The 12,948-nt window shown below is 48.7% G+C and overlaps 1 protein-coding gene across 7 annotated transcripts in view; it reads right to left on the bottom strand.

Annotated features, from left to right (window-relative positions):
• The window catches only part of LAMB3 (laminin subunit beta 3), a 143,748-nt gene that overhangs the window by 17,636 nt on the left and 113,164 nt on the right, over positions 1–12,948 (bottom strand). For all 7 annotated transcript variants that reach the window (XM_074351893.1, XM_074351892.1, XM_074351894.1 and 4 more), the window contains 5 exons: positions 7,443–7,557; positions 6,834–6,907; positions 2,685–2,876; positions 1,288–1,351; positions 713–906 (listed from right to left, as the gene is read on the bottom strand). In XM_074351893.1, coding sequence (XP_074207994.1) covers positions 713–906; positions 1,288–1,351; positions 2,685–2,876; positions 6,834–6,907; positions 7,443–7,557 — 639 coding nt within the window. The remainder of the gene's footprint in view (positions 1–712; positions 907–1,287; positions 1,352–2,684; positions 2,877–6,833; positions 6,908–7,442; positions 7,558–12,948) is intronic.

Genomic DNA, 12,948 nt, shown 5'->3' with positions numbered 1-12,948 from the left:
CGTATACTTATGGGCAACAGGGTAAAATCTCAAACCATAAAGCAGGTCTAAGGCAGTGCTACAAAATCCGATCTTTGAAACAATAATCACTGAGACTCTTTTTCACCATTGCTAAAAGGTTAAATACTCAAGTCTTAAATTTAGTGCCCTCTCTCCTTTACAGGAGTCCCAAGGATATCTTTAGTCTGCCCTGGTCTTTTTTTTTCCAATTGACATAACTCGATATGCAATGTGTGTTTGTTTCTGGTGTATAGCATCGTGATTCAGTTATAATCACTGAATTGTAATTCCTGAGTCACAGGAATAATATATATATATTCCTTTTCCTATTCTTTTTTCATTATAGGCTGTTACAAGATACTGAATATACTCCCCTGTGCTCTACAGTAAGACCTTGTTGTTTATCTATTTTATGTACAGTAGCATGTATCCGCAAGTCCTGAGCCCCCATTTTATCCCTCCCCCACCCCCTTTCCTTTTGGTAACCACAAGTTCATTTTCTATGTCTGTGAATCAGTTTCCGTTTTGTAAATATAAGTTCATTTGTGTCTTTTTTTTAGAGTCCACATATATATGATATCATGTGGTATTTTTCTTTCTCTTACTGGCTTGTTTCACTTCATATGAAATCTCGAGGTCCATCCACATCGCTGCAAGGGTCATCCCCCTGGTCTTGCCCCCTCCCCTCTCCCTTCCAGCCCTGGGCTGTCACCTGCACAGTGGTGGAGGGGCCGGCAGGGGCTCTGGGACCGTGGGCACAGCTGTCAGCGTGGCCGTGGCAGAAGCAGCTCCCCTGCAGACGCAACTGGGACACGGCATAGTAGGCGCTGGGAGGGTGATAGCCCCTCCGGGGCAGAGGGGCCAGCCTGGTGAAGTTGACTCTCAAGTTTGTGATCTGCCCCAGCTCTGAGGGGGACAAACAACAAGGAGGGAGGGGTGGGGAAGGGAAAACAGAGATGCAGGTTAGAGGTGGAGTCACCTAGGGCAGGATGATAAGGAAAGGAATCCAGTCTCTCCATCCCATCTTCCCTGCCTTCATGAGGTGATTCCGGGGCCACCATCCTCAGCCCTCAACCCGCCCCCAGCGGAAGAGACCCCCTCCACTCTGACTCAGCTCTTTTGAGTCTCTGGGGCCACCACAATACCTCTGTAGGGTAAGCAGGGCAGGTGTTAAATCCCACCCTGCTGACAGAGGTAGGAAAGGCCAGGAAACGTTGGCCATCTGGGTTGCAAGCCTGTTTTGTTCCCACCCACAGTCCCAGAGACTGGAGGAGTAGCCAGACTGACCTTGAATCTTTTGACTCTGTGTTGCTGGAATCCCAGAGGCTAAGTCCATAAGGTTAAGTTGGACCTATGGAGAGCGGGGACAGGGAAGAGCTGAGGAAGAGGTCAGCTGTGCCCCAGCCCTGAAGTTGGCCTCTCCATTCAATGCCCCATCCTCCTCGGCCTAAGGTCCTTCTTACCTGAGCCTGAGAGGACCATGGATGTGAGGCCTGCCAATCACCCTGCAGGGGCAAGATGATCACTAGCCCTAGATGAGCGTGTGTGTGTGTGTGTGTGTGTGCACATGCGTGTGTCTGTGTGTAAAACTTCTCTTCTCCAGTTGAAAATTTAGCTATCCCAAGAATTTCCTGCTTTCCTTGGGTCGAAATTACTGTAAGATATATAATGCACATACATACAAGTGTTTTAGGTGATAGTAATTTTCCAAAGACCCAAGGTGAGTGAGAGGGTCTAGAGCCCAAGGATACATGGACGTGGTGACCACCACCCTCTAGACAACCCCTGTTTCCATGATGCTTTTCCTTTTTAATCAAAAACACTCGTTGGATGTGACTTCAGTTGCATCTCCCAGGAAGAGTTTTCATGTCAACTTTGCACAAATCAGGGACAAGTCCCGTGTTCTGATGCGGGGTCTGGGGAAGGTGGTTAATGTGGATTGGGATACAGCTAGAACCAAGGAGGACCCGTTGCAGGAGAAAGAAAGAGCCACACTTCCCACAGGGAGGGCGGCGCTCCGAGCAGCTCTGGGGTCTCCCCTGAGCCTGGGCCAGAGAGAGGAGGAGAGAAAAGCAGTGATGAAAGGAATGAAAGGATCTGGTTCCAGGTGGGAGGATTCGGGAAGAAAGACGGTCTGAGCTGTTTCTAGAGGCAGGCTCTCATTTCTAGCTCAGGGTTTAAGTTCAGGTGACCTGGAACCGCAGCTTCCACTTCAGGTTCCCAAAGGGTGAGGATGGAGCTAGGTAGGTGGGTCAAACCGAAACCTCCATTCTCGTGTGGAGCTCAGCAAGGCGAAACCTGAGGTTAAATTAGCCATGTGTGATGTGCTCACTGGAATCTAACTAGCCACCTCCAAGTCCCTGCACTGGAGTGACGTGGGTGCTCCCCTCTCGGCTCTGGGGACGAGCCGTGGGGGAGGAGGCCATGGAAGAGAGTGCGGCTGGGTTGCGCAGTGCACCCAAAGTGTTTCTGAAATACCCTTCCCGGGCAGCAAAGAGGCTGCGAGGCAAGTGTTTTGAGGGTGCCCAGAGGGGCCATTATTGGGGAGCTCAGGGAAGACAGCAGGGCGTACTATCTCGGGGAGGGGGCGGTTCTCATCACCTCTCCAGAGCCCGGGTGACCGTGTGAGCCTGGCACGTGCGAGACTTCTCCCGGGCTGACTTTTCAGGGTGCCCTCTGCCTACCTTGGTCCCATCCAGGTGCCCGTTAGGCCTCTGGGGCAGAGGCTGGCACCGAGAGTCCTGCCAGCTCTGAGGCTGGCCCTGGCGGACCCGGGGGAAGGCGGAGGTGCAGTCAGCAGCCAGGTACTGGTACACCCGCCAGGTCTTGCCGAAGTCGGAGGAGCGCTCGATCAGCATGCCAGCAGGCATGGGCCCCTGCGGAGACACACACGCACAGGATGGGGGCCTGAGTGACCACGACACAGTCACAGAGGGAGGCTCCCAAAGAGGTGCTGGTGGCCCCCGAGAACCCCAGCGAGGGAGGGAGATGGGGGACTGCGTGGGGCAAGTGGGCTTAGCGGCATTCAGGTCCAAATCTGGCAAACGCCGGGCCCCAGCGGGTTCTCCCCAGGGGAACCGTGGAAAGTAGTAGAAAGGAGATTTGAGTTCCAGAAGGCATGATCCCTAGCTCAGGCCACCCCCCAGGCGGCCAGGCCAGAAAATACTCCCGCTGTCCACACTCAGCCACCCCCTGTAGGGTCTGTCCCTCCTCCCTCTCTCCCACGTGGCCATGGCCAGAATTCGGCCCTGCTCATGCGGAGCCTGAATCCCAGCAACAGCCAGGAACTCAAGTCCAGCCTCTGTCCAGCCTCTCCAAACCACACTCCCCACTTCACCTACAGGGTTATCTGATCAGTCACTCCCTGCATGAGACCCCTCAATGGGTCTGCATTGGCCTAAAGGTAAAAATGCAAGCCCCTTAGCATGACATATTGTTCATGTGCCTCCTCCTTCCCTCCATGATTTCTTCCATTTCTCACGGCTTTAAGTGTGGTCTCCATGCTGACAGCTCCCCCGCTGGGAACACTTCCTTGGGTTCATAAACCCAACCTCCAAACAGACGGGAGGGGCTTTCTTTCTAAAACGTGAAGTGGGCCGTGACTTCCTCTGCTAAAAACCTTCCAATGACTTGCAATGATTTGGCTTTTTTTTCCGGCTTTATTGAGCTATTATGGACATATAAAACATACAAGTTTAAAGTGTAGCAAATGTGATGATTTGATCCACATTATATACTGTGAGATGATGCCTGCAATAAAGTTAACACCCCCATCTCTTACATAATTACCTTTTTTGTGTCATGATAATATTTAAGATCTACTCTCTTAACTTTCAAGTACATAATACAGCGTTACTAATTACTGTCACCACGCTGTAACTCAGACCTGTAGAACTTATGCCCCTTACACCTGGAAGTTTCTACCCTTCGGTCAACATGTCTCCATTTCCCCCACGCCCAGCCCCCGGCAACCACCATCCTACTCTCTATTTCTACGAGTTCAGCTTTTTTAGATTCCACATACAAGTGAAAACATGCAATACTTGTCTTTCTGTCTGTCTTATTTCACTTAGCATAATGCCTTCAAATTCCATCCATGTTGTCACAAAAGGCAGAATTTCCTTCTTTTTTTAATGGCTGAATATTCCTCTGTGTGTGTGTGTGTGTGTGTCAGATTTTCTTTATCCATTCATCCACCGATGGACACTTCGGTTGTTTCCAAATCTTGGCTATTGTGAATAATGCTGCAATGAACATCGGGGTGCAGAGATCTCTTTAAGACACTGATTTCATTTCCTTCTGATATCTACCCAGAAGTGGGACTGCTGGACCATGGTAGTTCCATTTTAATTTTTTGAGGAATCTCCATACTGTTCTCCATAGTGTTCGTACATTTTACATTTCCACCCCAACAGTGCATAAGGGTTCTCTTTTATCTACATCCTCACCAGCACTTATCTCTTATCTTTTTGATAACAGCCATTCTGACAGGTGTGAAGCGACATCTCACTGTGCTTTTGATTTGCGTTCCCCTGATGGTCCATGATGCTGAGTATCTTTTCGTATACCTGTTGGCCACTTGTATGTCTTCTTTGGTGAATTATCTATTCCAGTCTTCTGTCCACTATTTCTGAATAAATCTGAGCTCCTGAGCCTGGGTGAAGAGGCCCTGTGCTACCTGAGCCCTGCCTCCTCACCCCGTCTCATGCCGCTGTGCACCTCCATCTCTGCAAGCCGTCAGTCACACCACGCTCCCTCCCTCCTCAGAGCCTTTGTTCACGTTGCCCCTTCTGCCTGGAATGCTCCTCCCCCTGGTAGGTTCCTTACATCATCTGTTCTCAGCTTAAACGTCACTTCCTCATGGAGATCTTTTTCTATCTATCTTCTGCCCATCCTCTGCCCACCCAACTGGTGCCACCATTTCCTATTCCAGCATCTCACTTGTTTCCTTCACAGATGTCACCACAATTTCCAACTCTTTATTTGTTGGTTTCCTGCTTTTTATTTTCCTCCCACTGGACCAGGTTTTGCCAGTCTTGGCACTGCTAATATTTGGAGCTGAATAATTAATTCCTTGCTATGGGATGTCCTGGTCATTGTAGGATGGTTAACAGCATCCTTGACCTCTAATCACTAAATGTCATTAATAGCATACCCACAGTTGTGACAACGAAAAATGTCTCTATAAATTTCCAGATATCTCCTGGTGGAGAACCACTACAGTAAACCATAAGCCCCTTGTCTGTCTCGTTCGCAGTTGTACCTCCAGCATCTAGCGCATAGTAGGCATTTAGTACATTTGTTGAATGAATAGATGAGTCTTTAATCTACTTTCCCCCTCCCCATTTATATCTGTAGCCTCATCTCTCATCGGTTTGCAGCTTTCCACATTCCTACCTCTCACCACCACACACACATTTGCCCCTCCAGACCCTATGTGCATCCTTTTGACTTCCCCCCACCCACCACCAACTACAAACCTTCTTGCTTCTTGCCTCCTGGCCTTTGCACTGCTGTTCTCTTTGCCTGGAGTGAACTTAACCTCCTCCTGGCTGTTACTGACTTAGGAAGTTTCATCTTCGCCCGGGTGACTCACCCCGCCAAGGACAGACCAAGCTCCTGCGCACTCCGACGCCTCTTCTCACCAACAGCAGGGTACACATCACACTCTCTTGCTCTGGCTCTTTGCCTTACCCACATAGACCAAAGCAACTTGAGGATCGTGATTATTGGGGGGGTGATTAGATTTATTTATTTATGTATTTATTTAGTGGAAGTACTGGGAATTGAACCCAGGACCTCATGCATGCTAAGCACGCACTCTATCACTGAGCTATACCCTCCCCTGATGCCAGTGATTTAGTTTTATTCATCTTTTTATCCTTAAGGTCTGGCACCAAACCTAGTATATAACCAGTGTTCAATATGTATATAGTAAGAATGGACAAATCAACAAATGGATGAGTGATAAAAAGAAGCAATGAGACTAACAGTATTCATCCACATGAATGCTGCCCTTCAAAGTTGTCACCTTTAGAGACTGGGCATCTACTCAGATGACACTAGCATTTCTCAAAATACTGTTTACCTGTTCTTGGGGTAAAGGTCTTGGAGCAACTTCCTCAGCCACGTAGGAAAAAGTAGGTCCTATTGCTTTAATTCACAGCTCATTTTAACTCCTGAACATGAGATCCCCTTTCCCCACCATCTAACCTCATTGATCATATTTGATCCTTAAATATTTAGCTATTTTTATAGCAAGAAAAAAATAAAATCTCTAAAGAGGAAAAAAAAAAAAAGACCTGTCACAATGAATGAAAATGTCCCCTCCAAAAGGAGGATCTCAGAAGGCTGGCCTAAAAGCAGAACCTGAGAATTAATTGCACTGAGTGAGCAGATCGCTCCAAACACACATCGTAACATGAGGATGGGCCAGTTCTTGGCTATTTGTTAAACTCAATCTTGTCAGCTAAGTTATTAAAACAGAGTCTGCCAAGAACACACAATTGTATAGCAAGTGGCCAGGCTTAGTAGAGCTGAGTTAATTAGCTGGATGAAGGGTGGGGGTGCAGAAGGGTAGAGGATACATAACCATACACAGCCGGGACAAGGAGCCTGGAGGTGTGACTGCTCTCCCAGGAGTGGGACCTCTGCTGCCACCCAGATATAGGCTCAGGGTGAGTGTCACCCCAGCATGGGGAAGGAAGGCCCACCCAGCATGTAGTGCCAGCTCCCCAAGCCTGAGGAGACAAGGACTCTGTGCTCCCCAAGAGTTCGAGCCCACATGGCCCAGAGTACCCTCTCCTATCCCCTGCCATGCCCAGGAAGCACACCTTAAAATCCATCGTGATGTCTTGAAGCTGGAATTTCCTGTCCAGGTCCAGCTGCAGAGAGACAGGGTTCACATCTGGGAAAACAACACATAGAAACTTTAGAGCAGAGAGTTCCCACCTTCCCTGGGTGGAAGGCTCTGGAAGGTCAGAAACTCTCTAAACTTCACTCTCGGATTTCCCTCTCAAGAGGAGTGGTATGAGGGTGTTTCTACTTACATTACCTATTCAAGATCCTATCTCTTCTTGGCCAAATTTCTTTCCCACCATCGCTTGATATTCCTAATACCTTTAAGAGTTTCAACATCTCTGTTCATCACAAATCTGTTTCCAAAGCTCAGTCCCTTCAGCAAGCCCACAGTGACTAAGTAGAGTGAAATTAAGGCATTTCTCTCTCTTCATGCCCTTTCATTAACCTCCAATAAATTCTTCTACCTACATCTCAAAGACCTCAAATACAAAGACAGAAGGTTCTGGTTGTCAACCACCCATGTCCCGCCTTTGTAAGAAATGCCTGGGAAACCCAATAGGTTCCCAGGCACCCTTCGGCCACCCCCATCCTGTGGGACCATCCACACATTTGGGCTCCCGTTGGTGGTGGCAGGTCCTTACCGTTCTGTGACTGCCACCAGCGCGTGGGGCCTGAGGACGAAACCACGTTCTCCACTCGGTGACTGTTGTAATTGTGAGGCAACCTGGAGTCACACTTGCAGCATTTCATCTGCCACTGTGGGTCAGGGAGATGCCAAAGACTCAGAGGTGTGGCCAGAGAGAATTCTCCCCTTGCATCCTGAGAGCCCAGAATATTCCCTGGATGGAAATCCTACCCTTAGTGATCCATTGATTTCATTAATACACTTGGAGGATCAATCTCTTAAAGCAAGGCTATTGGTTACCTTGTCATCTAAGTCTTTTGTGTCCCTCCTAACCCATAGCTAAATAAAGAGTCAACAGGTGTTGTGACTGGGAAAGAGGTATGAGGTGGTAGAAAAAAGTTAATTTTCATACATGTCATTGTCTCAAAGAGAAACTCAAGAAGAGTTGCTAAGAGGAAAGAAAGAAAGAAAGAAAGAAAGAAAGAAAGAAAGAAAGAAAGAAAGAAAGAAAGAAAGAAAGAAAGAAAGAAAGAAAGAAAGAAAGAAAGAAAGAAAGAAAGAAAGAAAGAAAGAAAGAAAGAAAGAGAAAGAAAGGAAGGAAGGAAGGAAGGAAGGAAGGAAGGAAGGAAGGAAGGAAGGAAGAAAGAAAGAAAGAAAGAAAGAAAGAAAGAAAGAAAGAAAGAAAGAAAGAAAGAAAGAAAGAAAGAAAGAAAGAAAGAAAGAAAGAAAGAAAGAAAGAAAGAAAGAAAGAAAGAAAGAAAGGGGAACTCACATTAATTTAGCATCTACTCTGTGCTGCGTGCAGGCTGGAGAGTTTTATATCTCATCTTACTCTATCCTGGCAGCCTGGGGAAAATCGAGTTTCTCAGGATCAGGGAGAGGGGACAGGGAAAAAAGACAAGGGAACTGGGGGTTTCAGTCCTAGCTCAGGACCCCACTTTCAAGGCTCAGTTTTCTCCTCTGTAAATTGAACGGAGGTTGAAGTAGAGTCATTTAATCACTCAAGAAGTATTTATTGAGGGTGTACTATGTGCTAGACCCTGTTCTGGGCTCTGGAATTATAGTAATGAACAAAACAAAGACCCTGCTGTCAGGAAGCCAACATTATAGCAACATTCGATGATGTCCAAGGCCTTCCAGCACTGCCACCTGGGACTTGAGGCTCTTTCCCGGGTTTGGCATCCCCTAGCCACAGGAGAGAAGCCCAAGGTCTCCAGGCAGGTGGAGCTCTGCAGGTAGATGGTCCCAAGGCCAGGAAGGCAGAGGGCAGAGGAAGCCTGCAGCCCTGGGGCTGAAGGCAGAGGGCTTTTCCCCATGAAGATCTGGGTCAAGGTGGGCAATGAAGAAGGAAGCAGCCTCAATGGGGCAGTCCCCCAAAACGTCACCTTCCCTGCCCACACCCTGGAGTGAGACAGGAGACCCAGCTGAACCTCATGGGCCTCACAGCATCACCAAGGAAAAGAACACAGCCAGAGAACATGGCCCTTGTTCTTTTAGCTTGTCCACATGTGCGTGCGTGCACCCACACACACACCCACAGACACACTGTGACCCAGGTTCCTCATGCAACACACATAAAATGTTTGTCTGAGTAACCATGGTTCCAAATCTTGTGCCCAGCATAAAGAACACTGTTCAGAGGGCTCCAAATTTACCCACACATAATAGAAAAGCTTAGATGAGAACCTCCCTGGCTGGCAGGTCCTTCTGGGTAGTGACAACGGTTCCTCCACGCTCCCCAGGCCTCTGCTTCCCTGAAGCCTCCACACACCAGAACCAGGGGGAAACTCAGGCAGCCTTCTCTGAGGCCTTCCAGCCCCTGAGCCTCCACCTCGTCCAGGGGAGGCGAAAAGCTAAGGAGGTCGACATCTCAGACCATCTCAGACTGAACTGATCAACCTGAGAGCGCAGTCCCTAAGGGAGTGAGTTCACACATCCAGTCTGCGCTTTGAATTATAGAAACTTGTCCCCCAACCGCCATCTTCCCTCCGCACCGCTGACACAGCCTGGAGAGTGGAGAAGGCCGGAGGGGGCAGGAGTCCTGGCTCCCCCAGCCTCTACTTCCCACCCTACTTGCCAGCTCTCACTTCCAACCTGCAAAATAAGAGAATCATCACCCTTCCTGGTGCTTGGACATGTCCTCATCATGTCCCAAAGCGCTTTATTAAACAGTAATTGGGGGGATGTTTAATACTCTCATAAGGGCTTGTATAAAACAGAATTCCCTGCCACGCTGCCTCCCTCACCCCTCCTCCACCCCTGCCCTGCTCCACTTCTCTCCATAGTAACATCTCTACTTGACACATCGTTCAGTTACTGTCTGTGTACTGGCTCACAGTATTTGTTTTCCATCGGCCTCCCCCAACCCCAGTTCGAGTGCAGACCCCACGAGGGCAGAACTCACTTTACACTGTATTCCCAGTGCTCAGAAACGTGCCCGGCACACAGCAGGTCCTCTATAAATACTTAGTGAATGTCTGGTAAAAGCTCAGTAAGTGCGAGCATTTTCATTGACATGATTACGAGACTCACCCTCCTTGCACACAGGGAGTTTAAAAGGAGGCGTGGGGGAGTGACGAGGGGACAAATATCAACAGTCAGTGATGGGAATGCCGACCACGTGCCAGGTACTGTATCAGGAGTTTCAGTGCAAAGCCCACTGAAGCCTCACAAGCCCCTACGGGGTAAGTAGTAGTATTCCCATTTCACATGTGAGAAGGCTGAGGCTGCAATAGGCTATGTGACTTTCCTGTTGACTGACAGCCAGTGACAGCATCAGCACCAGAGAGGGTCCCTCCTCACCTCCTTCTCCCCACTCCCATCCTCTTCTCTTCCTCCCTCCCTCCCTCTCTGTCATTGTCCCATTTCCACTAGGAAGCCACCTGGGTGCACAGACATCACGGGAAGCGTGGTGAAGGGAGACAATCTGTGTCTCACTGAAAGGGCTTGGTCTGCCCCTGGAGGCCGCCCATGGGGGAGCCTCAGGCAGAGAAAGCACTTTGGGAAGAAAGCCGGCTTATCAGGCTAACCCGGCTGAGTTAACACAGAGACTGCAGATGTGTCAGTGGCTGAAATAAATACCTGAGTACTTAAAATAATTCTTTCTGGGCAGAAAAAGCCTCTTGCTGGAATCTGAGTCTCCTCCAGAATCCTATTTTGGTCCCTGGCAGCAAGCATGCCCTTCTGCCCACTCTGCCCAGACTCTCAGGGGCAAACTTTTCCACTCCCAATCCTCTGTCTGTGCTCAGCGCATGTCCCGCAGAGAGACGAGGGCCAGCTGCCTTCCAGCAGCCTGTTACCAGAGCTCCCTGGAGCTCCATTGGGAACTGATCCCAGCCTGGTCCCCGGCCAAGAGACTGCCAGAAACAAGGCTCTTTTTTTTTTTTTTTTGACCCTTTGGGCCATGGGGCACAGGAGCTAGCTTAACACGGAACTGTGGGAACTCCCTTGATAGTCCCAAATGATGGAATATTATGCAATGATTAAAAAGATTGTTTAGAGGAAGATTTTAATTGCATGGGGAAAATGCTTACCCTATAATGTTTTATGAAAAAAAAGTTGGGCATAAGCTTGTTTATACGTCATGATCTCAAATATACATTCTTAAAGCAATAGAAAGGAAGGAAATACACTAATATCTTAGGTTGAACCATATGGCACTGCTGACATTCAGCCATTCTGACCTAAAAAAATGGCAAATGCATCCAGTTTAGCCCAGAATCTCTGCTAAATGGGAGTGCAGTTGACTTTTTTCTTTGTTATTTTTTAATCATTTTAAACTTTGATACCTGGGATATAAATTAACTTTTATACTCAGTCACTATCATAAAATTAAAACAAACTGAAAATGCCCAGGGTTCTCAGCATGGACTCGTCACCCTGCCTCCTCCCTGTCTCCATCGTCTGCCTGGGGTACGCCATGACTTCTCCACCTTCCTCCCAGCGTGCAGACGCTGAATGAGGGATCAGATGGCCTCCTGGCTTAGCATCTACGTGCCGCTAATCACAGTAACACGGCTAAAGGAGGGATTAAGCTCAATCCTTAGAGACAGGCTAAGCCAACAGGCTCCGGACAGGTATTTTAAGTAGCTCTGCTTGTCAACTAGCTAGAGAGATGGGGGCCCAAAATAGAGCCGCTTTTGGCAGAAGCCCATGTGAAGACAAGCTGCTAATTTCATCCCTCTCTCTCTGGGCCTCAGTTTCCCCTTCTATATTATTCTTGTATGTCTATATGTACTGTGTGTGTGTGTGAGATTCTCAGCGTGAGACTCCTCCCCTCCCCTCGTGTGTGTTACGTGCCTCTGTCTCTCCCAGAGATGGAAGCTTGCAGCTGCAGCTGCCTCCCAACCTGCGGTCATTTGGCCAGCATTCCCCTGGCTGTGCTACCGCAGAGACGCAGCATTATTATCAGTTCAGCCCGCCAGGCTTCCGGCCAGCTGGGCTCCTGCTTGCTCTCCGTCTGAAAGGGCTGGGTCTCTTCCCTTCTCCTGGAGCTTTCTAGAAGCTCAGCAGTCTGGCCGGAAAACAAACCCTGCCAGAGAATGAGGGGAGGGCAAAGGAGAGAGCAAGAGTCAGCAGGAGCTTGAATCACGATGGAGAAGGTTGGGAAAAGGAAGACAATGCAATCCAAAGCTCTGTGTCTTTGCAGAACACAGAGCTAATGCTGGAGGAAATAGGAAAACAGGCTCTGGTTATCCATGGCCCAGCTCCCTCCCACGGGCAAGCCAGAGACTGCCTGTGTCTATCTAAGGAGCAGGGTCATGGCAGCCAGCCAGAGCCAAAAGAAAGGAAGCCAAGATGAAAAAAACGAAAAACAAAAAACAAAAAAAATCCAGCTGCCTGCAAGAAAAGACATTCACTTCGGCTTCCTCATTGGTAAGATGCAGGGGTGGGATGAGATAATGAAGTTCCTTCCTGCTCTAACATGCTATTAGAATTTTCCCCTACTCCAGCTTGTCTGCTCCAAAGTTAAAGACACTCCAAACAAGAATGCAATGGGTGCAAGAGAAAAATAAGACATTGGCCAGGCGCCGTACTGGAGAAACACTCGTCCTAGCAAAGTGGGCAGGGGAAGAGGGACCCTCAAGACCTTGGTCAGCAAGGCCTCCACTAGAGCCCCTGGGATCCTCAGCCACACAGTTTCCATGTCAGTGGATATGGCCAGCAGAGGTCAAAAGTCGGGGCCTGCTGTGGTGCCAGGGGGGAGCAGAGCCCCAGTGTGACGAGGCACTTTCAACTTCACCGTCCCATCATGAGGTAACATCTCGAGCAAAGCCTTCACTCAACACAGCCCTTATCTCCATCCAAAGGAAGTTCAGAAAGTTCAGTTCTGAAGCTGACGGCAAGAGTGATGTGTACCACACACCTGGAAATTACACTGCACCAGGCTCTGTCCTGGGGACAGTACATACGTCATCTCATTTTATCCTTCCAAAGTCCTCGAGGTAGGCAGATTGTATTAAATGGTGGGTAACTTCACTTGACAGATTAGGAAAGCAAGTCTTAGAGAGGCTAAGAAATGT

The sequence above is a fragment of the Camelus bactrianus genome, chromosome 23 (genome assembly GCF_048773025.1).
Source record: "Camelus bactrianus isolate YW-2024 breed Bactrian camel chromosome 23, ASM4877302v1, whole genome shotgun sequence".
Lineage (NCBI taxonomy): Eukaryota > Metazoa > Chordata > Mammalia > Artiodactyla > Camelidae > Camelus > Camelus bactrianus.
Note: the sequence above shows the minus strand (reverse complement) of the source record. Positions and strands in the feature narration are given on the sequence as shown.